This window comes from Scyliorhinus canicula, chromosome 3, assembly GCF_902713615.1.
Source record: "Scyliorhinus canicula chromosome 3, sScyCan1.1, whole genome shotgun sequence".
Classification (NCBI taxonomy): Eukaryota; Metazoa; Chordata; class Chondrichthyes; order Carcharhiniformes; family Scyliorhinidae; genus Scyliorhinus; species Scyliorhinus canicula.
Window position 1 is genome coordinate 207,514,916 of NC_052148.1, and position 27,015 is coordinate 207,541,930.

The window sequence follows — 27,015 nt, forward strand, 5'->3', positions numbered from 1 at the left end:
AAAATTTATGCCCTCTTGTTATGGTCCACTGGAAGTGGCCTACTACCATTTAGCCTGTCATACCCTTCATAATCCTGAAGACAGGATCAGGTGATTACTTAAATGTTTATCTGCTCCAATGATACAAGTCTAACTTCTTATTTCTTCATAACTTGAAGATGTCATTCCTGTGTCAATGAGGGTTCAATGTTACAAAGAAGTAAGAATGGACCCACTCCAGTGAATCTACATCGCACCTTTCCCATTGTTATAATGGATGCCCACAATTGTAAACAGTATTATTATTGTGGCCTAATTAAGATCAGGTACAGATTCAATACCTCCTTGATTATGCATCCTATGTTGCTGGTCATAAAACTACATGTATTGTCCATTTTCTCAAAGTATTGCCAGCATTTTCTCTGTAATTGTCTTTCTATGGTCTTATTTGTATTGTCTGCCACATTTATGTTTGCACAACCAAGTTATTTTATTCCGAATATTTCGCTTTCGTGCCGGTCACCGGCCTCACATCCCCCGGGGGGCAGTATCCAGTCTTTATATCAATGAATCACAACACATAAGAAAAAATGTGGCTAATGTGTTACCAAGCATTGCAACATAACGCATTGCAACATAACGAACTGCACACTTTGGTCCTTCGCCCCATGGTGATTAGACAGGGCTGCTTCCTTTCTCCTGTAATGATTCGAGGGGGCGGGGGGAGGAGGGGGAGGGCGGAGTGGCGGACCTGGTCTGGTCCCTGATTGGTTCAGGACCCCCGGCAATCCCCGCCTTCTGCATTGTTACGCCGGTGTTCTGGGCTTTGTCCGTCTAGTATTGGCGATCTAAAATCAATTGATGTTTGTGATTGGGTCGCTGCCGCTGTCACTCACCCTGGAATCTTGACAGCTGGGCCGGGCGGCTGCAGAGCGAGAGCCAGAGGCAGAGAGAGCGCGAGCCCGGAGACAAGGAGCAGTCAGCGGAGCCAGCCACTCGACACATTGCAACTGGGTGCAAGCCGCAACCGTGTTGCTCTGCTAGCCATGGAACAGAAAAATCAACTGGAAATGGAAACGTGCATCAAAGGTAGGCTTCATTGTGGTGGACTCGATGGGGAATCATCAGAATTGTGCACTGTACCCGATGGTCCCATTAACTGACAGATTCAAACGTGTTCAATCCTGTCAGTTCAAAAAACGGCACTAAGGTTCGTTCGCCTGTGGTACGTGCAAAGAAAGACATGTGGGGGAAAGGTTCGGCCAAATCTGACTTCAATTATTATTATGGTTTCGGGGCAAAGCGAGAGCTGAAATCGCGCAGTTTGACTTTTATTAGCTCAACGCGCTTTACATTTTTTTTCCTGATAGAAAGATTCCAGGGAGGATTTCGAAACGTGAACAAAATTGACTGCTGCTGACATTTGTGGCACTTCCACTTGTCGAACTAAAGCCTTTCCATTTTGTTCGTCCTTTCCAATTCAAGCCTATAATCTGAAAGTTGAAAAAAAAACCGTAAGTCGTACTGCATGGTCCACGCTGCAAATCAGAACCTATTAAATAGATCTGTAACCTCCGCAACACATTTTGATGTAGGGTTCGTATAGAATTATTTTTCACCTCCCATTACCACATTATTGTATCAGTCAACCCAGAGAGAATAAATTAATTGCTCTCTGGTAATTTGGGTGTAAGGAGAACACTCGGCAGCCAAACAAAGCATCGAAAGGGTGGGATTGCACATGATTTATTGTTTGGAAGGTAATGATGTACAGATCCAATCTCAGGATTGCTTATTGTGTATGCTGGACACACACACACCCACACGCAGGGAATTGCCCAGGGGAGAGGGGAAATCACCTGCCCAGAGGGCAGTTTTAAAACACCATTGCTTAGATTCCCTGTCGTATTTCGTTCTGCTCAGGGAAAATGTGGATTGTCATTCAAGATCTGCCCTAATCAATCACACATATCCTTATTCAAGCATCCTTTGTCTTTCGAGTTGATGGGTGCATGTTAATGAATGTAATCACTTTTTGATCTTTAAAGAAACGATCTTTTGTGTTAGACAACATGAACGCTTGGACCCGTTTAGGTTATTAGAAGAGTGGTGTGCATTTTTCAAAATTTAGCTAATGAAAGGTTCACTCTTGAGAAAGAATGGCTGAAGAAGTGTTTCTCCTGAAAGCAACTAGATAGCTGGATGGAATGCACAAAGGTGATTCTTCTGTGATAATTGCATCCTAGGAGAGAGTGATTGATCTGAGAGTGATACCACTGCCTGTGGTAAATCAAGGGACAAGAGAGATAAGCAGTCTAGTTGCTTCTTTGGTGAATTGAGGCAACGTTTTTCTTGTGCTTCTGATATAATTTATTTATTCTCGGTAATGAATCTTTTATTATGCATTAAGAAAATTCCTTTATCTGCAATATAGGCTCCATACAAGATTTTGTACAGATGTTATGATATTCAATGGCACATCATGATTTTAAGGATTTTGCCATTCTCCTTGGCATATATCTGTTAAGAATGTTTCTGAATATTGTAGTTATTTTAGAATGGACACAAGATGAAATAAACGTAATGATAAATATTACATTGTATAAATGAGTAAGTGAATACATATGTAATAAACAAAAAAGGTATAAATGAAGATTGGATCCCTCACATAAAATAAAAGCAGATGCTGGAATCGGAAACAAACACAGAAAATACTGGACAATCTCAGCAGGTCTGACAGCATCTGTGGAGAGAGAACAGAGCTAACATTTTGAGTCTGGATTACTCTTTGTCTGCTGAGATTGTCCAGCATTTTCTGTTTTTGTTTGGAACCCTCCCAGATGGGGTTGCTGCATTAGAACATAGAAAGATACAGCACAGAACAGGCCCTTCAGCCCACAATGTTGTGCCGAACTTTTGTCCTAGATTAAGAACAAATTAATCTACACCCCATCATTCTACCGTAATCCATGTACCTATCCAATAGCCGCTTGAAGGCCCCTAACATTTCCGACTCAACTACTTCCACAGGCAGTGCATTCCATGCCCCCACTACTCTCTGGGTAAAGAACCTACCTCTGACATCCTCCCTATATCTTCCACCATTCACCTTAAATTTATGTCCCCTTGTAATGGTTTGTTCCACCCAGGGAAAAAGTCTCTGACTGTCCACGATATCTATTCCCCGATCATCTTATAAACCTCTATTAAGTCGCCCCTCGTCCTTCTCCGTTCTAATGAGAAAAGGCCGAGCACCCTCAACCTTTCCTCATAAGACCTACTCTCCATTCCAGGCAACATCCTGGTAAATCTCCGTTGCACCTTTTCCAGAGCTTCCACATCCTTCCTAAAATGAGGCGATCAGAACTGCACACAGTACTCCAAATGTGGCCTTACCATTTGTTTGGAGTTGCTGATCCTGTATCGGTCCTCACCTTCACCCAGCTCTCACCTGTGGCTCCAAGTAGTTGTTAGTATGTGACACCTCCTGGTAAATCGTTTAGAGGGGTGGGCTAAACTAGACGAGGGTAGCCATCAGGCCTCCTACCTTCCCAACGACTTAAGGATTTATCTAGCCAGGCACTCGAAGACTGATCCTGGCAGACGTGATTGATGGGACCAATCTAAGGTCCAACTGCCTCATAAGAATGTGACGAGTTAACTAAGGATGTCCTGCTTGCCTATAGCATCTGGATTCACTGAACCAAGATAGGTCAAGACATGAGAGTGAGGCTGACGATGTGTAACTCTTCCTCATGATAATCCAGTTCACACACAAGTCATGTTCATCACCTTTCTATCATCTCACTTCCATGAACTATCTGTCATCAGTCCTGTGATAACATCAGGTGTGGATTTATTGGGAACTGAAGTCGAGAACCTGTGGCTCAGGCCATAGGGTTGATTTCACTGGAATGAACCAGATGTAATGCAGCAGTCTCTGAGTAACTGAGCAGCCCTTTTCAGGACCACCATCTCATCTCCCTAGAATGAGATGGGCTAAAAAAGGTGCCCTAAATGCTTGTCTGCTTCATGTACTTGTACAGCAGGCTGCAACTGCCAGGACACCCTACATGCAGGCATAAGTCAATCTCAAAAACGAAACTAGAGGTGACAAAAGTCACCATTGGTGCTCACTCTCATGGACAACGCCACAGCTGACAGACCTCCGAGCAACTGCTCTTGTTGGTAGAGAGCTGGCTTGGTACAATGCCCAGATCAGCACTCTCCGTGAAACCCATCTTCCTCAGGAGGGTCAGAATAGGAAGTTAGTGCAGATTAAATATTTTGGAATGACTGTGGAAAAGAAAAACAGCACCATCCCAGCATAAACTCTGCTGTCATGAATCATTTCATCAGTAAGTTGAAGCAAAATACTGCAGGTGCTGGATATCTGAAATAAAACAGGAATTGCTCTTTATTTCGATTAAAAAAAAAAAAAAAATTTGTCAGTAAGTTGACTTGCCTTCCCACGGTGTTAATGATCATTTGGTTCTTAAACTCCCTCTGCATGGCAACAATCAACCAGCTCTCATCATTATGTATGCGCCTACCATTTAAAAAAAACATTTAAAAAAAATATATATATATTTTTTTTAGAGTACCCAAGTAATTGTTTCCCAGGGGCAATTTAGCGTGACAAATCCACCTAGCCTGCACATTTTTGAGTTGTGGGGGCGAAACCCACGCAAACATGGGGAGAATGTGCAAACCCCACATGAACCCAGGGCCAGGATCGAACCTGGGACCTTGGCGCCATGAGGCAGCACTGGAACATAGTTATATATTTGACAATGCATTTAATTATAATATCAATTCAAGTGGTGCATTCACACATCTATCACAGTGGTTTGAAGAACCATAGAATCCCTACTGTGCAGAAGGAGGCCATTTGACCCATTGAGTCTGCACTGACCCTCTGAAAGACCACTCTACCTAGGCCCACTCCTGAACTGCACATCCTAAGATGTGGGAGCACCTGAAGGAAACCCATGTAGACGTGGGGAGAATGTGCAAACTCCAGATAAACTGGAATTGATCCCAGTCCTTGGCACTGGGAGGCAGCAGTGCTAACCACTGCCACCATGCCGCCTACATTTGTTGGTTCCTAAATGTTTCTTGACATCTGCATACCTTTAAGAAATGTGTCCTGCACAACTGCACAACTATTCCTGACTTGTACGTTTACTACTGTCACTGCAACTATTGTGTCTGGCATCTACAATTAGAATCACAGTCTTTCACATTCTTGGCTTGTACATCTGTCCAATCACTGATAGAGAATGTAGATAACCTCCCTTCAAATGGACAATCTAATGGCCTCAGACACTATATCGTGAGATACAACTTGAAGGCTGGATTCTCTGATGTGAGGCGCCTGGCTTTGATAATTGGGTTAAAATAGGAGCTTTACTTGTTCCAGAAAATTTGTTGTCACAAAGGCTAAACGAATGAAAGCAGGAACATCAATGAGTCTTGCCCTGGAAAATGCATTGCTTGTTGGCTGGACATTCAATGACATATGTGGTGAAGCCCATAACCCTTATCCTTGAACCAACAAGAGGTCCCTGCCATTGATAGGCAGGTAAGTGGGTTAAAAATGAATGCTACTTAATTCCAAATCATACAGCTGTAGAGAGGAGATTCCAAATGATAAATGACTTGTGGGATTAAATTTACAGTCATTTATTTCAGCTGTTCTCCTTAATATACATGCAACGATAGTAATCTTATTGTCTTTACTTCAGAAATGTCTCAATTCTGAGGATATTATGCAATCGTAGCAGTTGTTTGTTGCTTATTGTTTAAACTTCAGAGATGTTGTCATGCGCATTTAATACTTAGCACAGGTTTTTTTTACTTTGAATTGAAAACTGCAAATATTTCCAACAGTATTTAATCCTGAGATGGATCTTGATAAAGCTGCTGTGGCTTCACTTTTAATATCTCATATGAAAGATAGAGTATCGTGGACTGTGTGGTTCTCTTTCCATACTGCACTAAACTGTCACACTAGATTATCAGAGCCAAGTAGAAACCTATCCAGTCATTCACATTTCCAGCAAGGAACATCGGAAAGCTATCCGCAAAAGGAATGCTGACCATTTTTTCCTCTGGGTTGCTGAAACCACTTGTGGCATTCGTGCTGTTGGAATTAGTGTACTCCAACAGCAAGGTTACTGTTGACCTACACTACTGCTGTCAGCATTGCCTCCAATGGCAACATACAGATAATAGTTTTCTTAACTGTAGAGAGCAGTGGAGCTGAAGCAGTCACTCTGCTGTTCTATTGGGAAGGCAATGACCCTTGACAAAACATCACTGTTTACAACATCAAAACAGCTTTTGTGGTGGTGTCTGTTTAGGTTGGATTGTAGGAGACTGGTCTGGAATAAGTCTGCTCATTGCAATTGCAGGTACAAATCCAGTACCAGCCTCCCCGGACAGGTGCCGGAATGTGGCGACTAGGGGCTTGTCACAGTAACTTCATTGAAGCCTACTCGTGACAATAAGCGTTTTTCATTTTCAGTTGGAGAATCATAGACCCAGGAAAATTGGCTCTGTAAATCTGCTGCCAGGGTAAATGAGCTAGATTTGAGGGAGTTAGCTCACAGACACTGGTTTCCTGAAATCCAACCCAAACACGCAGCAGTATAAAGGGCTTTAAACAGGTGCTCATGGTAGTGGAGAAATTGATCCATAATAATAAATATGGACACTTCCTACATCACTAAGAGGTGCAGAACCACTTCCTGAATTGCAAATGCAGCATTAGTTATGCTCAAAACAATCAAAATGCACAGTCATTTGTGCTTGAGGATGGAATCCATTGTTTTTAAAAAAAGGCTAAAAGTGAATGAATCAGCCAAGAGAAACAGAAACTAATGTGGTGAGTATGTGGGCAATCAAACTTGATATACTTTCAAAAGTAATGGAGGCAGCTGTTTTCAAATTGGGTATATGTTTTGAAAATAATGCTTTCAGTAAAACAGGGTGGGTAGGATTATTGTACGAGAAACTATTTCTTGAACCATTTGTTCAGCATGGAATTGAAGGAGGCAGGTTGAAGGAAGCATCCCTGTGATTCCCCATGCAGTAACTTCACCGCTAACCTGGTTTTTGGAGGGGGTGGGGGTGGGGGTGGGGGTGGGGGGAGCGATGTTAAATCCCTCCACCAGTCACTGAGTGCTTTAGATCGAGGGATTCCCCCCACGAGGTGATGAGCTGGATGCACAGTTTTAGCTGCTATATACTGCATTGGAACAGGCATGTCTGCAGCTGGGGTAATATCAGTGGTAGCGGGATGACGTTCTTAAGTGCCAGACGGGCAGTGGAGTCGAACATGGACCGTCCCGCCCATAACTTAATTCTGGCGGAGACGGGTAGGCAGTGGGGTTTCGGTATGCCTAATGCCACCTAATTAAATGCCCTTCCCGCCTGCATGTTCACCTCCAGTGACAGCAGAAGATTCCATCCAATTTTTAGAACTGGAGGTGAAAACTGGGTATGAGCCACCCGTGGGCTGCTTCACTTGAACTTCTCTTGTATATGTTCTACTGGATCACCAACTTGGTGTATTGCGCAGAAGCAAAAAGAGGGGATAAAGTAGTATTTTTATCTTAAAAATTGATATATTTTTAGAAATAAACTAGATAAGTTAAGAAACATTGGCTTAAAATTTCTGAATTGTTTTACAGTAAGATTCAGTCCAAAATGTTTCTTCGTGCTACTGTACTACAAAGTCAAGACCATCTGCAAACCAAATGTTACAGAGCTTGCTCATGTACTGCTGTCGGCTGTGATGAGGCCATTTCTTCCAGACTGCTGTAGATATTGAATCGTGGGTGAAATAATTTCCTGGTTTATTTTTGTAACGGCTTTTTCCAAAAAAAAAAATCTGATTGGATAAAAATGCTTGAAAAAATGCTAGCCAATAGCATTACGTAGTGGGAGTGCAGTCATAACGTTTTAAGTTCAAGTAATGTCAAAGGAATCTGCTGTCGATTAATGGGCTGCCTGCCTGGAGGGAGTGGCTTGGTTCATTCTCACAGTCATCAGTGGGAGGATAATTGGAACATGTACAGGGAGGACAGTTTGTGGAAAGTTTCTTACCTCGTTGCTTCAGAGAAGCACATGGTTACCATTTTTTCCCTGCCTCCCTCATCCAGTGCACAATCATTTTTAGGACATAGCTATTTCAGAAATTGTTCTTTTGCACTTTAAAAGAGATTGATCCAGTTCTGAACGCCTGCTACACCTCACTGACTTGAGATTAAGTGTGTCTGTTACGTGGAACTGTACTCCGAGCTGAGCAGACTGATTTTTAAAAGAAGCATTTAATTTGGTTGGGGTAGGAAAATGTTGAACTAATCTCTAATTAAATCTCTATCTTTAATTCAGCAATGCAGAACATAGTTGATGCTGTAATTTCATTTTCTTTAACATACACAGGTTAATTTTTATCCTGTTTTACAATGTGCGTATTTCCACGTCCCGGAACAGTGTGCTGACTGATTGTGATATCTTTTAATCAGTTTGCCTGATATTTCCAATATAGGAGTTGAAAGGCCATTTAATGAATTTTCAGCTGCCATCATGTTTTTCTTGGTGAACAGCATAAATATACTTGTGTTTTTCTCACTTGTGCTTTTATACTGCACTTATCACTTCCAGATCCCTAATTAATTCCATGCTGGCCTCTCATTTTCCACTCTCCACAAACTCCATCTTAATCTTAAATTTGCTGTTCATCTCTCATCATACACAAAGACATGCTTACTGTCACAGACTTACATTGGTTTCCTGCTTCCCATATGCTGAAATCGAACATTCTCATCCGGGTCTTTAAATTTGTTCTCCTGTTCACCATACCTCCCTTAGTCCCAAAAGCACCTCCCCTGAACTCTCAGAATTTCTCTGACCCCAATTTCTTGAACATTCCCTCTCTCTTTCTCACAATGGGCAGCTATGTGCCTTCAGTCACTTGGTCCCATTATTTGGAATTCACTCCTTAAAACCCTCTACATCATTCTGCACACAAATGAAGCTAGCCAGTCCCCTTCACAGGATTTAATTTTTTAAAATATAAATTTAGAGTACCCAATTAATTTTTCAATAAAGTCGCAATTTAGTGTGGTCAATCTACCTACCCTGCACATCTTTGAGTTGTGGGGCCGAAAGGCACGCAAACACGGGGAGATTGTGCAAACTCCACACGGACAGTGACCCAGAGCCAGGATCGAACCTGGGACCTCAGTGCCATGAGGCGGCAGTCCTCGCCCCGAGAAAATGCATGCACCATAAAAGGCATCTGATTTAGAAACTGCTATGGTTTCCCAGAGAATGGAAGCAGAGAGATGGAACATTATTAATTCTGTAGAATGGTAAAGCCTGGAAGTCATACAACAACAGCATCCCCCTCCCCCGTCGGCTGCCATCACCACCCCTTTATTCCACCATGGACTTGCGTCAGCATTAGCTATTCTCCACAGAGTAGGGGAAACCCAAATTGTGGGGTTTCCATGACTTTATGATTGAATAACTCCCTACAGGTCAGCTAAGTCTAAGCATTCATAATAAAGCCATCTAGAGAAACTGAGGTCTGTCCATCAGTTCATATTGATACAATTGCCAGGTAGACTTATTATGAATGTTCGACTGAGCTCCAAAATTCCGTAATGGTCTTTTAACACAGACTGTTAAAGGATAGATCCCTGGAATGAAGAGCTTGTCATGGGAGGAGTGTTTGACGACTCTGGGTCTGTACTCATTGGTGTTTAGAAGGGGGGGGGGACAGATCTTATTGAAACTTACAGGCCTAGATAGAGTGGACGTGGAGTTGATGTTTCCACAAGTAGGAAAAACTAGAACGTGAGGGCACAATCTCATACTGAAGGGACGATCCTTTAAAACTAAGATGAGGAGGAATTTCTTCAGCCAGAGGGTGGTGAATCTGTGGAACTCTTTGCCGCAGAAGGCTGTGGAGGTCAAATCACTGAGTGTCTTTAAGACCGAGATAGATAAGTTCTTGATTAAAAAGGGGTTATAGGGAGAAGGCAGGAGAATGGGGATGAGAATCCCATCAGCCATGATTGAATGGCGGAGCAGACTCGATGGGCCAAATGGCCTGATTCTGCTCCTATGTCTTACCTTTCTTTGATTGATTGACATCGTTATGAGGTTACAATAAGTTAATCTTTCTTTGATATGTTTATTTGCGCAAGATTGAAAGGTGAGAATTGAGGTCAAGCTTCTGTTATTTAAAGCATGAATGGCAGTGTTTACTTGACACTTTTATATAAGGTTATAAGAGCTGCAGCTTTTTTAAAGCAAATTTCCAAATGAGCATTTTAAAACTTACAATTGTTGTTATATGACTCTTTGGTTCTGTACACCATGCATACTGGGTGTATGGGCATTCGGGGGGTGGGGGCTTAACAGCCTTGAACACTATTGGACCAAAGTCCAAGAGAACCAATGTGGCCTTCTAATCAGCTCACCTTGGCACTCACCCACCTCCTTGACCACATCCGAACTGCTTCTGGGGTCGTTGGGCACAACTCAATCCCGCCCCACCTCCCTGGAGTGGGAAATCATACATGTGGGGTCATTTATATGCTGTGGGTCTGCCGAATCAGGATATCAGTAAAACCCGAGCCCAATATCTCTTCGCATGGGTCTACCATTTAAGATCTTTGAAAAATAAGATACAGATCACAGCCCAGCTATTAAGCAGCATGTTACATAATTTGGATATTGATAAGTGATTGGAATGTCTATCTCCAGAAGATGAAGATGGTGACGCCCCTCAATCCCCTCATCATGCTGAGAGTATACTGACGCGATGAGAGAAAGCACAGGACCACCAGTGTCTGAGATTCAGAAGAAAATAATCAAACTGCTTCAAGTAAAATGGATGGACCCTCTCTCCAGAGGCCATAACACAGTCCAATAGCCATTACAATGCTCACAAATAGCAATAACCCAAATCTGCACCATATTTCACATCCTTTCATGTCAAGGACACTTGCAAACTACCAAAGGAAACTATAAAGAACTGACAGCCTATATATGAAAGGACATTAACCTCGTCCGGATAAGCTTTCTTGCTGCTGGCACATTCACTGAACAGGCAGCAGTGATCTCCCATGTTTCTGACTCTCATTCTGCTCAAGCCATATCCATTTCATACACCTCCGATATCGTCCCAGACCACCTTCCCCTGCCATCTGATATTTTCCCTGCATACCATTTTCCTCCCTACCCATGTTGTTCCCTCTCCATGCCCCCAACCAGGGTAACTGTTGTTGGGCTTCATTCACATCTTTACATTTTCCGAACCTGTCACACATGGTATGTAACTCTTCAATTAATGCAGGTGGAATCGCCTGTGTTCTGTTTGCCTTTTGGCTGCACCTATTGGCAAATAGAAATTATTCTCTTTCTGCATTCAGTTTCAAGGAGAGGACAAACCTTATTAACAGGAGGAGGAGAGTGACGAGCACTGATTGATCCCTAGCCTCCACCTTCTCAGCCCTTTTGAGGATAAGGTATTTGAGCTTCTGGGAAAGGAGGCTGCAGAGCAAGTTGAAGATGGGGAAACTGGAATTCAGGTGCCAGCTGCAAATTGGTCACCACATTCTACCTTCCTTTCTTGTCCCTTTTATTCCTTACTTCAGATCATGAAGCCCTCATCCCTTTGACCGAAAATAATGTGAACTCTGACCCTCGGCATTACCTTCTATGTGCTCCTCTTTTCCTTCTATAGACATGCCCAACAAAGAAGCAGAGGAAAAGGGAGAGAACCAGGCCTTGTGCATCCAGCCCTGCACATACTGCAGAGCACCGTCATTCATTCTTTTGTTCCCAAGTGCCAGCCCAGAGATGAGCATCCAATTGGGAATGAGCCACATGGGAGTAGACTGGGTGACAGAAGCATGAATGATTATCATCAGCTTGGGGTTTAAGTTGAGGAAGATATTGATGATAGGAGGGCCTGGCGGCATTGCTCCCTCGGCTAAAGAACCTAGTGTTTGAAATCTCATGGGTCCTGCTTCAAGTCTTAAGTGCCAGCGCTGAGGCATGACATGCAGTAAACCACAAGTGACACACCGAGCCAGTGAAACAGTTTGCTACCCACGTGCAGTCCACCCTGATGTATGTAGAAACTCCAGTGAGATAGACTCGTTGCAAAGGTCCCCATGAAATAGAACCTTGAAACAGATTGTGCTTACCCAGACTGCTGTCATTGAGGCCTCGGGCACCAGATTGGAGAAGTCGGTCATTTGGGGGTACAGATAAGTGTCTCATAAGGCCTCACTGACCTCATTAGTGGGCAGCACGGTAGCATTGTGGGTAGCACAATCGCTTCACAGTTCCAGGGTCACAGGTTCGATTCCGGCTTGGGTCACCGTCTGTGTGGAGTCTGCATATCCTCCCCGTGTGTGCGTGGGTTTCCTCCGGGTACTCTGGTTTCCTCCCACAGTCCAAAGATGTGCAGGTTAGGTGGATTGGCCATGATAAATTGCCCCTTAGTGTCCACAATTGCCCTTAGTGTTGGGTGGGGTTACTGGGTTATGGGGATAGGGTGGAGGTGTTGACCTTGGGTAGGATGCTCTTTCCAAGAGCCGGTGCAGACTCTATGGGCCAAATGGCCTCCTTCTGCACTGTAAATTCTATGTAAAAAAATTTTTTTTTAAATTAGCAAGCTTTTCAGTCGACCAGTGCACATGCAATGCACAGGATTGTTAAGGTCAACATTATGGAAAGTTTTCACTTTCCCTCTATCCCTCCACCTCTATCTATTGACATGGTATATGTAAGTATACAGGCCCTCCAACCACTCCTTTTAATTATTTGCAGATGTGAAAGAGTGTAGGGGCAGGTTGCTGCACAAAAAAGTGTAGTGCAATCTAGCAGCCCTGTTCCCTGCAGGCTCAAGTCTCATAATCATAGAGTATAATCACTACAGTGCAGAAGGAGCCCCCCCCCCCCCCCCCCCCAGTGAACTAAGCATGGGTGTGGATCTGATTTCCATAGATTTGAATAAATGATTATATAATTAAAGGGCTTGAGACCGTAGCGTCCACCCACGACATATTTCCCCCCCCCCACCCCATCTCCCCTGCATGACATCACGCTAGCAAGAATAAATACTCCTTTTCAAAAGCCAAAACTAGTTGTGATGATCACACCAGGGATGTGGAGCATCTGCAGGCTCTGGGGGCTGAGGGACAAGGCTGGGCAATGCCCCCTTTCACCCTGGCAGTGCCACAGAGCACATGAAGGGGTAGTGTGAAGCGGGCTCTGACAGGGGTAACCCGCCTCCATTGGGAGGGTGGGTTCCCCTTGTGTGAGGTGGGGGGGAAAGGAGACAGGCCTGATACCTGTGAGGGTTGGGGGCAGAGAGAACAGCCCCGATGCTTGGTGGGGGGGGGGGGGAGTGCCCTAATCTCCTTTTGGAGGGGGGGTAGTGGGTGCCTTTAATGTAACTTTGAACTTGGGGAGCCCTTTCAAAATTATGGCTTTGAAATTGCACAGAGGGTTGTTTAAATCAGACGAGGAAAGGCATTTATGAAGCTGGTGGATTTCACACAGCTTTTTGTGCCTGACCCAACACTGCAATTTTGGGAAAATTGCACCAATGGTCTGCATCATGTCCATTCTAGGATTTAAAAAAAATAAAATAAATTTGAGTACCCAATTCATTTTTCCAATTAAGGGACAATTTAATGTGGCTAATCCACCTACCCTGCACATCTTTGGGGTGTGGGGGCGAAACATACGCAAACACGGGGAGAACGTGCAAACTCCACACAGACAGTGACCCAGAGCTGTGATTGAACCTGGGACCTCGGTGCCGTGAGGCAGCAGTGCTAACCACTGTGCCACCGAGCTGCCCCCGATTCTAGAATTTCGCTGCAATGAGGTATATGTCGCCTTATTGCAGGAGGGTGATACTGGCACACAAGTTTCAGCCATCGCTGTACCACTCATCATTCACGTGTATCTAGTTTAAGATTAAATATTACCACGACCGACATTGGTATGAAGGAGGTATACAATGCCAAAGGGTACTTATTATTGATGAAAGTTAGGTTTGCACTAAAGTTCTTGCCCATATGTAAACATCCTTGGCATGATTTGGGAGTGATTTTGAGATTGCCTGAATAGGAACAGTGTGAGTGGAAAATTTTGTTGATTTTTGTAAATGATGGTGATATGGTAGGAAGGAGAGAAGGTGTGTACAGAACTATTTGGGCCATATCTACATGTGATAGTCAAGTTGGATCTTTTGATGGCTTTCCAAACCCTCTTGAGGTTGAAGCTGCTTTGGGACAAATATGGGTGAGGGTTAGGAGAAGTGGGTTGCATTTGCCTGCAATCCCTCATTCAGAAAACAAAGGTAAGTTAAATTTCATTTTATGCTCCGTTGGAAGAGGAGGGGGAAGGCAGCTCTGCAGTAATTGGCAGAAAGGCAATGTGGGGCAGCCTGGCGGCACACTGGTTAGCACTGCTGCCTTGCAGCGGCAGGGACCCAGGATCAATTCCGGCCATGGTTGGCTGTCTTATGTGGAGTTTGCATATTCTCACCGTGTCTGCGTGGGCTTCCTTTGGGTGCTCCGGCTCCCTCCTACAGTCCAAAGATTTGCAGGTTAGTGTTAGATGGCATTAAGGGGATAGGGTGGGGAAGTGGGCATAGGTAGGGTGCTCTTTCAGAGGGTCGGTGTAGACTTGTTGGGCCAAATGGCCTCCTTCTGCACATGTGGGGAGGGTTTACAAAAGTAAAAGAAAAGTGTCAAAATGAGTGAGAAAGATTGCAGAACCTGACCCTCCCTTCACTCCTCGCCCATTTAGGTGCTCTTCCAAAGTATCACTAGACAGCATATGATGCCATTTCTGTCCTATATTTGAGCCTGAACATTCATCAGTGGTTGTCATAATCCCCTGCTGATTGGCAGAACTGCTGTAGAGACAGTGTAAATGGTCTTCCATGCTGTTTTTCTGTGAGGTTCTGCCAGTCTGAACTATGTAGATACAGCTTCCGCTGTAGTGTGAACCTGACACACAAGCCAACGTGGCAGCTAAGTTTTCAGAGCAGGCTGGTTCCCAGCTTGTCAGGGTCTGGGCCAGCTTGAAATCTCCCTGCTGAGTCTGTAATGATTGTGTAACCCAAAAGTAAACGTAATGGTTTGAGTTTGAAGTTACATTGTTACTATTAGCCATAATGTAACAATGTTGGATCAATTTGTTAATAGCTGCAGGCCGGTCGATATTGGAGGAAGTAGGCGGGCGGGTGTTGTACAAAGAGAACCAACAAAGTAATTGCCTGCTGTTTCATGGTTTTATTGTACTGTTTAATGAGTCTACACCGAACTAGAGCGGAAGATAAGCAGTAGCTGATGCTTCAGAAATGTGTTGCGATTTAATTTGTTCAGCCTCGGGGCCCTCGGGGTGTCAGCAACATTGGAGCTGGAGAATCTGGATAGAATGTCAGTCATTAAAACTTGTCATAGAATTCCAGTACCTAGAGACATAAATTTATGCATGAATTTGTTTCTTTCCTAAAGTAATAAATTCCATTCACACTTACCGGCAGATGTGTTCTGAGTCTTGTCTCTGATTTCTTTTTGTTTCAGATTGTAATTCGGAGTTGTAATTTCAATCCGTTTTCACTCGGACCTATAGAATTAACAGCTGTCTTGACTTGTGTCACAAATCGAGAACACGGAGCCAGTGTCTCAGGATAAGGGGGCCAGAAATCAGTAATTCATTTGAGGGTTGTGATAAAAATGGGCAGCCGTCTGACACAGCAGGGGGTAATTTTGGCTTTGAGTGACAATTGGGGTTCTCAGCCCATCCAAATGAGCGCTTGAACAAAGTCCCATAGCAAGCGGGTTTAGCTGCATGCTTCCCGGCACTCGTAGTGCCGAGAAACACATGGCTATACAATACCACGAACGCTGCTGTTGTCAACTCGAGAGAAATTACCCTAATATTTCTCATTTGCACCATGTGGAATGGAATTTAGTGGAGTCCGCTGTAATGGGCAAGAGTCCGCTGTAATGGGCAAAAGCGTCTGGAGAGTCCCAGATCTGATACCTGTCAGTGGGAAAACTCCTGGAGTGAGTGGCTAGAAGACATTAGACTTCTCGGTGAGCCACTTAACTCCAATTATCACGGAGCCCACTGGTACTTAATGGTGGCTCAGGGATTAAAGAAGACTCGCTGAGTGTGTTAATGGCTGTAGCCTGCAGCTCTTGGGACTGGGATTTCACTCAAACAGGGATTTCACTTAATCTGACCAGAGGCCCAATGCTGTACAGGTAAGTGTGTGTGCCTAGCTAGTAGTTGTGCCAACATTTCATTGAAATGCGATGCAGAATCCTCACCAGTTCTCCAACTGACGAGTGGGATCCCGATCACCACTACTGAATTCCACTCTTGAACTACTTAAAAAAAAAGCAATTAATTTTTATTAATTAATATTTTAAAGTAGAAACACATGTTGTGCCAAGCAATGATCACCCTACTCAAGTCAACGTATCCACCCTATACCAGTAACCCAACAGCCCCCCCCCATTAACCTTAAATTTTAAAAAAAAATTTTTGCGTACCCAATTCATTTTTTCCAATTCACCTACCCTGCATATCTTTTGGATTACGGGGGCAAAAACCACGCAAATACAGGGTTAATGTGCAAACTCCACGTGGACAGTGACCCAAAGCCAGGATCGAACCTGGGACCTTGGTGCTGTGAGGCAGCAATGCTAACCACTACACCACCGTGCTGCCCTAACTCTTGGCCATTTCTGGTGCTTGTGACTTACAATCAAACCAGGTTGTCTGAATCCTGGTGAAACTCATTATCGGTTGCGAGAATGATGGCATCGGGGCCAACAAGCATCTCCTGGAAACACGAGTCCTAAATGTAGGAAATGGGTGAGAAGAGAGAGTGACAGCAAAACAAATAGAGGGAGAAAAAAAGTGATAGAAAGAAAAAACAAACTGAGGGAGGGAGATAGAGCGACATATGCAAGAAACATTTTAGATTCTGAAGTGGTATAACAAGGTAGACACTGAGACATTGTTTCCCCTGGTTTAGGAATTTAGAACATGGGGGCGTGTTCCTCGGCACAATTCAACTAAATGGGAACAAAGTCCCATAGCAAGTGGGTTTAGCTGCATGCTTCCCGGCACTCGTAGTGCCGAGAAACACATGGCTATACAATACCACTTGTATTAAATAAGGGGCCTCAGTGGGGATGCGCAGCCAAGGCCGCGCACAGACCCATTTTCTACACTATGGGAGCCCCACCCTCCAACACCCGCACATGGCACCCCAGGCCCAATTGCCAGTGCACACCAAATGCCAGCTTGGCACCTTGGCAGTGCCCAGGCTGACACCCAGGTGGCACCAACAGTGCCAGGGTATCACCCTGCCCAAAGGGCATGCAGCTGGGGGCCTCCAATCCACTGGGATTGCTGTTCCGTTTGTGGGGACCAGTGTTGAACAGCACTTACCTGAGGTCTCTGAGACAAAGAGGTTGAATCTCAAACTCTTGGGTACCTCGGGGAATTTGCACATTAGTGAGGCTAGCTCTAATATGTAAATTTTCTAAAAAGTGATCCCGCCCACAATGGGCAGGATTTACATCACAACGTCTCACGAGATCACGTTAGATCTCGTGAAACGTTGCGAGCCGCTTAGATCTCGGGGGTTGGGTCCCCAGCTTTTGTTGGCTGCACTGCGGCAGTCTGCTTTTCGTGCGTAGTGTGACCATTGGATTGTGCCCACTTTCTCTTAAGAATAAGATAAGAAATTTCTTCACTCAAAGGATTGTGAATCTCTTGAATTCTCGACAGTCTAGGGGGAGGTGGATTTTCCAGTGTGAATGTACTTAAGGCTGATAGACTTTTGGTCTCCAGGGAATCGAGGGATATGGGGAATGGGCAGGTAAATAGAGCTGAAGCCACCATCGGCCATGCTTTTGTTGAATGTTGGAACTGGCTTCACCTCTGCTCATATTTCTGTAATAATTGGAAGAGGGAGGAGGAGAGAGCAAAATAAACTGAGAGGGAGAGCAACAAACTGAAAGAGGGAGGAGAAGGGAGAGATGGCAAACAGCACCAAAAGAGAGAGGGGGAGAAACAGAGGGGACCACAAACTGGGGAAGAGAGAAAGCGCAGCACCAATTGGGAAGGGAGAGAACAAGAAAAAGTGGGGAAGAGCGAGAGGCAGCACATTGCAAACTCAGAGGGAGAGAGTCAGAGTAAAATCTTCCTTGATTTGTAGGAGGGCAGATTTATAGGTGGGAATGGGAGGAATTTGGAAAGGGCGGGGGAGTGGGCCTAGGTTGGTTGCTCTTTCAGGGGGCTGGTGCAGATCCGATGGGCTGATTGGCGTCCTCTGCACTGTAGGAATTCTATGGTTTAGAAATGTAAGCATTGGATCAGTGGGCCGATGTATTCCTGATTTCGGTGACCTTCCTGAAGGCAGGTTATCACCAGCAGAGTCTACGCATCTGGTTGCAGTGTGTATTTAATCTGCATGATTAAATGCTCAGTAAGGTGCCTGGAGGTGACTTGCCAGCAGCTGGCTTGTTTCCCCCGCCCCACAAGGCCTCCTGTTTAACCCACCTACCGGAGCCACAGCCATCAGAGGGCCTCCGAGGGTGGTCTGGCAGCTGTGGCTACTGTTTATTTTGTTCAATTTACTATCTCTTTTGAGAGTGCCTCAGGCTTCATGTTCCCCTCCAAGTCCTGTAGTGTCTGCCTTTGGTGATGAGCCTAGTGTCCCTCGGGGAACTGACCACCGTCCTTAATTGGATGGTGAATCCAGAGGTGGCCTTTTAATTGGCCATCTCCGGGAAGATCTGTAGGCGGAGTGGGTTTGTGACCTGGGACGTGGCTCTGACTCATGCTCATATCCTCGATGTATAAGATTCCACCCAACGAGAGCAGCACTAAATGGGGGAGGGAGAGTTCATGTTTGCTATGATTTATGACCGTGTATGATATGTTGTTTTATTGTGGGAGTCGGGCAGCTTTGGTACTTTTCCCAGAGGACTGAACCTCACCTCCTTGAAGCTGGGATTCGGCATTGGGCTGTGGGATTCAGTGAGTTGAATGAAATGTGGGTTTGTTTTATTTCTTTCTTTCATAATATAGTAATGCAGGATTACAGTACTCTTTTTCATCAGGGGTGGAGGGGATTCCTTATGTGCATCGGAACTACTCGCCCAAGAAACCTCCCTTCCCCTTTTACCGCCTGCTCTCTAAAACATAGTCTCCAACCACCCACTCTTTCCCCCCGCCCCCCCTCACCACACACACACTTTGCTGTCTTAAAAGCCAAGACTTACTTTTCTTGTGGCAGTTGTCATCACTATTTTGTGCTCCTTCAAGCAGTCCCAGCAACACCCATTATCAAGCTCTAGTACCAAATCAGACTGGCTGGCAACTCTCGAGGGCGTGTCTTCCTCCCACTGAGGGCTGGAAGGAAGTGCCCATGTGTTATGGGGAATGTGGGAGTGAAAGTCTATGCTTCACTATGCAGTCTGAGTTTAAAAAGAGACTTTATCCAGACAGAGCATTAGAGGCACGGGGGTGTCTAACAAAGCGGTAAAAGAAATATGAATAAAAATTCCTACTGTCATCATGAAGTCAGCTTTATTTAATTGTCTTCATTAATTTTGTTAAACTGGACAAATATTAGGTTGTAGATCTTTCAGATTAATTAATGGCCTCAGAAAATGAGACACCAATTTCCAGAGGTGGCTTAGTGCACGTGTGTGTCAAAGTATTTGAAGCAAATGATATGACTATAACAGCAATCATCTTGAAATCTTGTAAAATAGGTGTTCAATGTTCATAATGAGCAGAAATTATAAAGAAACACCCTTTTCAATTAATTAGAATTGAAATAATGCTGGACAGTACTTGATTCTGTTAAGGGATAGTAAAATAGTGGTCTGCTTTCTGGGCTCGTGCGATCCCGACCTCTGATACAGAGGTCGATAGCACAGAAAAGACCTTCGGCCCATCGTGTCTGCGCAAGTCAAAAACAACCACAACTATAATCCCATTTTCCAGCACTTGGCCTATAGCCTTGTATGCCCTGAGATTTCACGTGCACATCTAAATACTTCTTCAATGTTATGAGGGTCTCTGCCTCCACCACCCCTTTCAGGCACTGAGTCCGACTCTCACCACCCTCTGGATGGAAATGTTTTTCCTCACATCTCCTCTAAATCTCCTGCTCTTTAGCTCAAATCTGTGCCCCTTGGTCATTGACCCCTCGACCAAGGGGAAATGTTTCTTCTTGTGTACTCTGTATGCCACTCATAATTTTATACATCTCAATCATGTCTCTCAGCTGGCAGGAATTCAGTTTTTTAACATTGTTTCTGTTCTTGCCTCTTTGGGGGTTATCCTGTATAATCTTTTGAAAATAAACTTTGTGATGTAACCTGTTCCCATGCACGCACCCATGAATGTGGCTGTTTCAACAGCTGTTACAGTTGTTGGTCAATCTGTCTTTAATTCATTCCTTCATCTGCAAATAGTAAACATGCAAAGTCCTTCATGTGGCTTACGCTCCATGGTATAGCATGCTGAAGTTCCACACTGCTACAAAAACATGTTGCTAATTCTCAGACTATTCAGGGATAGATTTAACTCCATTGCTTGTCTTTTGCCCCAAGAAACAGTCGAGGTTGGGGGGGGGGGGGGGGGGGGGGGGGGGGGGACACGCAAAGGGGAGGGAGGGGAAGAGAACAAACCAAACGAGACAACAGCAATCTTGAAAATGAAGTAATGTAATACAAACCTTTTCTTTTCCCCCCCGTTACATTGTACAATGAATAAACATGAACATCCATGTATATAATGTTGAAAATGCCAATAAAAAGACTTATATTTTAAAAATGGACACGGGTGACCTCGTGCTGAATACCACATACCATCCCCCCCATAGCTGCTGAATCAGTACTCCTCCATGTAGGACACTACTTGCAGGAAGCACGGAGGGTGGCAAGGGCACAGAATGGACACTTGGAGGGGGGGGGGGGGGGTGGGACTGCACTCCTTATTAAACCAACAGGAGGGAAAACGTACTTGACCTCATCCTCACTAAACTGCCTGCCGCAGAAGCATCTGTCCATGACAGTATAAGTAGGAGTGACACCGCACAATCCTTGTGGAGACCAAGTCGCATCTTCACATTGAGGATACTCTCCCAATGTATTGTGTGGCACTATCATCTTGCTAAATGGGATAGACTTCAAACAGACCTGGCAACTCAAAGCCGGACATCCATGAGATGCTGTGGGCCATGTGTAGCAAGATTGTACTCGAGCACAATCTGTAACCTCATGACCCGGCATATACCTCACTCTACCATTACCCTCAGCCAGGGAATCAACTCTGGTTGAATGAAGAGTTCAGGAGGGCATGCAAAGAGTAATACTAGGCATTCCTAAAAATAAGGTGTCAACTTGGTGAAGCTACAGCACCGGACTACTTGTGTGCCAAACCGCATAAGCAGGAAGTGATAGATCACTTTCTTACAAAACTCTGCGCTATTTCTAAATACTGCCAAGATCAGACAGCCAGCTTGGGATGGGAAGGGCTAAATTTTGATTGATTGATTGATTGATTGATTGATTTGATTTATTGTCACATGTACCGAAGTACAGTGAATTTCTGCGGCCGAGGAACGTACACAGTACGTACATAGTAGATACAAGAATAATCAACAGAGAACATTGACAAATGGTACATTGACAGAACAGTGATTGGTTACAGTGCAGAACAAGGGGGCAAACAAAGCAAATACATGAGCAAGAGCAGCATAGGGCGTCGTGAATCATGTTCTTGCAGGGAACAGATCAGTCCAAGGGGGAGTCGTTGAGGAGTCTTGTAGCTGTGGGGAAGAAGCTGTTCCTATGTCTGGATGTGCGAGTCTTCAGACTTCTGTACCTTCTGCCTGATGGAAGGGTCTGGAAGAAGGCAATGCCTGGGTGGGAGGGGTCTCTGGTAATGCTGTCTGCCTTCCTGAGGCAGCGGGAGGTGTATACAGAATCACAATGTGGGGGTGGCAAGTTTGTGTGATGCGTTGGGCTGAGTTCATCACAGTCTGCAGTTTCTTGCGATCTTGGACCGAGCAGTTGCCATACCAGGCTGTGATGCAGCCGGATAGGATACTCTCTATCGCACATCCGTTGACATTTGTGAGAGCCGATGCAGACATGCCAAATTTCTTTAGCTTCCGTAGGAAGTAGAGACGTTGTTGGGCTTTCTTGACTGTTGCATCGACATGAGTGGACCAGGACAGACTGTTGGGTGATGGTGACCCCCAGGAACCTAAGGCTATCGACCATCTCCATTTCAGAGCCATTGATGCAGACGGGAGTGTGTGTTGTGCTGCGCGTCCTGAAGTCGATGATCAGTTCCTTGGTCTTTCCAACGTTTAGAGAGGGGTTGTTTTCGGTACACCATGCAACCAAGTGATTTATCTCCTTCCTGTAGTATGATTCATCATTGACGGCCAGCTAAGCCAGGATTCTGAGATTGGGGTGGTGTTTTTAAGGGCCCTGATCTCAAAGTTGCATTAAAGGTCTCCCTTCTCCATCCTTCCCATCCCCACGGAGATCAGGAACACCCCAAGGAGATCAGGACCTCTCCAGTGGGCTAGGAAAGCGGCCCACATGCAGAAGGGCAACCACCCCCCCCCTACCATGCAAATATAGGGCACCCTCTCCCCACGCCACATAAGCATCTGGGTGAACCTCTGCCCCCTTGTTGGTATCAGGGCACTCTGCCTCCTCACTGTCACTGGCACAGTCTCCCCCCCCCCCCCCCCCCAACACAATGCACAACAATCTCCTCCCCACAACTAATGCCACCCCCCACACACAGACACATAAACATAAGGGGAGCCCCCTCAATGGGGCTTCCAGAGTGTCCGCCCGGTAGTGGCGGCACTTCACTGGCAACTTGGGGTGCCTCTGGCATGGTCATCATGACTGGTTTTTGCTTTTGAAAACCAGTAGTGATTTTGTGCTGCTGTGATGTCACGCCTTGGTAAGGGGGCGGGGGAGCAGAGTAGCTGATATAGTTGGATGTTATAGCATAAACCATTTTAAGTATATTTAAATTTATTAAAATTCATGGAAAGGACATGACCAGGGGAGGGCAGGTAAAATCGCAAACCAAGATCTTGGTCGGTGCAAAATCTGTTTACGGCCCTCTTGTGAGATTTAGCGGCTATAACAGGATTTACACCCACGGTGAACAGGCTCTCTAAATTTCACACACAGTCTCTACCCGGAGAGCCAGAGAGTTGCCCTCTTATGTTTTTTTTCCCACTAACTTTGACCTTGGAAAGTAAACGCATTAATTAAACCAAAGCGCGCTTGATTGCCTTTATGATAGCGCTGTTTAACAATTTCTTAACTAGGCTTTTTTCATTTCTCTTCCATTCAAGACTTTCACCACCAGCCTAAAAGTTTTATCCTAAAACTAAAAGTCATATTCTAAAACATATGCTGTGGGATTCTCTGTCAGCGGGATTCTCCACCCTGCCAGCAGCACCTCACGTCCCCGCATTTCCCGACAGTTTGGGGTGGCCCACAACGTGCAAATGGAGAATCCTGCTGCCGGTGGGGGCGTTCCTCGCCGGAAAACGGACCTGGCGAGACGGAGAGTCCCGCATGAAATATGGAACTAGATTTTTGCGAGACTCAAATCCTGGCTTACAACACTCTTGTGAAGAAACGTGAGATGCTTTGTTATAGTTGAAGTCACTATATAAACACAAGTTGAGTTTTTATTGCAACATTCAAGCCGTTCTTAACAAATACAAAAGAAACTTAAGGAGTCACATTTTGCCCTTGAATATTAATATAGTGGAAAATTTGTTGTTTCCTCACCACCTCTTCAAGCATTATCACCCAACAATGTGAATAATCATTTTTTAGAAATGGAATTATTACGCACATAAATTTGCATCTGAACTTACACCAGCACTCATAGGTTCTTACTGATACCTCTTGTTTTAGTGAAACCAGCTTCATGTTACCAATTCACAATTGACTATTTTTGAATGACCCGCAATAAAAAGTGCTCATGTGTGGGTGCTGCGTGAAGACAGGATTAAGTTCAACTATGATTATACTCACTCAGGGACCTTTCAACACTCCCTTCTCTAGCGTCACCATAAAAATTGGAGATTTGGGAGACTGCTGTTGCCTGTGGAAGCTTGAGCTGCCACCTACAGGTAAAGTTCTGAGGGAAAAAAACACTTCTCAAAAATTAATGTCTTTCGATAGAGCTTTCCTAAAGAACGGCAGTACAATAGAGACTGCATGGTTCTCATTACTGAATTTGTAATTCAAATCCAACAGCAATTAGTATTTTAAGTTATTGCTTGAAGGGCGCTATGTGAAAGAAGTTCAGCATTCTGAGTAATTCCTGGTACAGTTTCCTATACTTCATCATTAATTGACACGTTGGTGTTGAAACTGGAAAAACTCAAGCTGGTGCAATAATGAGTGGGTCATACATTTAAAAAATTTTTTTTTTCCATTTAAGGGCAATTTAGCATGGCCAGTCCACCTACCTGCACATCTTTGGGTTGTGGGGGTGAGACCCACGTAGACACGGGGATACTGTGCAAATTCCACACTGACAGTGGTTAGGGTCGAACCTGGGTCCTCGGCATCATGAGGCAGCAGTGTTAACCACTGCTCTACCATGCCCCCGCCCCACCCCGAGTGAAGTTACATTGATTGTGTAACGTTTTACTCTTGATGTTTTTCAGGTGAAATTTGTCTAATCTAGCTACACCAAATGGCTTTGTATTAAAACAGCAGCTGATATTTCACCGCACTTGATCGTCTTTCCGCTCAAGTTCACAGAAAAGAGTTCAAACTCTTCCAGGAGACCCATTTCCTAGTCTTACTAGGATATTCTGTTCTAATGACTTCAATAAGACTGCATTTTTGACTGGCTATAAAATGGTCGGCAAACGTGATTCCATCTGTTTTATGCCCCTGTCCGAGACCAGTTTCATCCCATGTTGTCTTCTAGTGATATTGTACCATGTGGATAGTTCACCTTTTGCTGCTGTGCTGTTTCGAAAGTTGATTGGAACCCGGTTCCTGCTCACTTAATCTACTGTCTCAATAAAGCATAGAATTACAGAATCCCTACATTGCAAAAGGAAGCTATTCGCCCAATCCCCGCAACCCCACATAACTGTTGGACACTAAAGGGCAATTTAGCATGGTCAATCCACCTAACCTGCACATCTTTGGACTGTGGGAGGAAACCGAAGCACTCGGAGGAAATCCACACAGGGAGAACATGCAAACTCCACACAAACCAGTCACCCGAGGTCAGGATTGAACCCGGGTTCCTGGTGCTGTGATGCTGCAGTGATAACCACTGTGCCACAATGCTGCCCAAATAACTAAGAACTTGATTGTATTCACAATTTTGGGGGGAGAAATGCGGAGTCTGAGAACTGGTAGGTAAGAGTTATATCCACAGCATCAACACTTTCCAAGGCCAAAAAACATTGACGGGTGTTAAGTATAAGTTTATGTTTGTTCAGTTTATGGCAATTGTGTTTGATTTATACACAATTTTGGAAATTATATGTGAAAGTTGTGATGATAGGAAACATATGACATTAAAGGGAATGATATTAAGAGGATTTGTATCATATTATTTTTTGGTAAAAGTCGAGACATCTGGTGATGATATACACGGTAACTAAATAGAAAATGGAATGAACAGGCTGCAACTTTAGATGCAACGTTGTGAAGTAAACCCTTTTTTTTTGCATTTGTTTTAAAATCTTCTAATACTGCAGCAACAGTTGTGCTAATGTAACCTACCTGTACTTATGTTGCATTATGAGCAACAGTTTTACAACAGCTCCATAGTCTTGGGAAATAAGAATAAAGGATTGAATATTATTTAAATGGAGAAAGACTGCAGAAAGCTGAAGCATAAAGGGATTTGGGCATCCTCGTGCGTAAATCGCACAAAACTGACATGCATGTTCGGCAGGTAATGGGGAAGGCAAATTGAGTGTTGGCCTTTATTTCAAAGGGAATGGAGTATTAAAAATAGGGAAAACTTAATAAAACTATACAAGGCACGAGTTAGATCACACCTGGAATACTCTGAATAATTTTGACCTCCTTATCGAAGGAAAGATATACTGGTGTTGGAGGCTGTCCAGAGAAGGTTCACTTGGTTGATCCCAGGTATGGAGGGATTTTCTTATGAGGAGAGGTTGAGTAGGTTGGGCCTGTATTCATTGGAGTTTAGAAGAATGAGTGGCGACCTTATTGAGACAAAAAGGGGGGTGGCTTGACAGGGTAGATGCTGAGAGGTTGTCGCAAAAGATAAGAATGACTGTATTTTACTTTACAGGGTCCCATAATTTCTTTCTTCAACGCCAGTATTTTTATTTACCCACATTATGTGGATAGCACAATCGCTTCACAGCTCCAGGGTCCCAGGTTCGATTCCGGCTTGGGTCGCTGTCTGTGTGGAGTCTGCACATCCTCCCCGTGTGTGCGTGGGTTTCCTCCGGGTGCTCCGGTTTCCTCCCACAGTCCAAAGATGTGCAGGTTAGGTGGATTGGCCATGATAAATTGCCCTTAGTGTCCAAAATTGCCCTTAGTGTTGGGTGGGGTACTGGGTTATGGGGATAGGGTGAAGGTGTTGACCTTGGGTAGGATGCTCTTTCCAAGAGCCGGTGCAGACTCGATGGGCCGAATGGCCTCCTTCTGCACTGTAAATTCTATGTAATTATTGGTATGTTTGCTAAATGATCATGTTGCACTATTTAGCTATCTTTCCTCAAATTGACTGTATACACAATGATGGGTCAGAGAAATCTTTTTATTCGTGATGCCTGAAGAATTTACAACAGAATTTAAATCATTTTTGGCAGCAATTCAGCTTTGCATAGCTCTTAATACCATTGTAGAGATAGCAACGTTGCTTTGTCAGCAT

The 27,015-nt window shown here is 44.5% G+C and overlaps 1 protein-coding gene across 3 annotated transcripts in view; it reads left to right on the forward strand.

Annotated features, from left to right (window-relative positions):
* Nucleotides 1-824: 824 nt before the first annotated feature.
* afap1 (actin filament associated protein 1) overlaps nt 825-27,015 on the forward strand; it is a 296,334-nt gene continuing 270,143 nt past the window's right edge. For 2 of the 3 annotated variants that reach the window (XM_038792092.1, XM_038792095.1), the window contains exon 1: nt 825-1,068. In XM_038792092.1, coding sequence (XP_038648020.1) covers nt 1,026-1,068 — 43 coding nt within the window. In that variant the 5' untranslated portion in view covers nt 825-1,025. Of the gene's footprint in view, nt 1,069-1,349; nt 1,494-27,015 lie in introns of all 3 variants that reach the window. The other variant, XM_038792093.1, reaches the window with a different exon arrangement.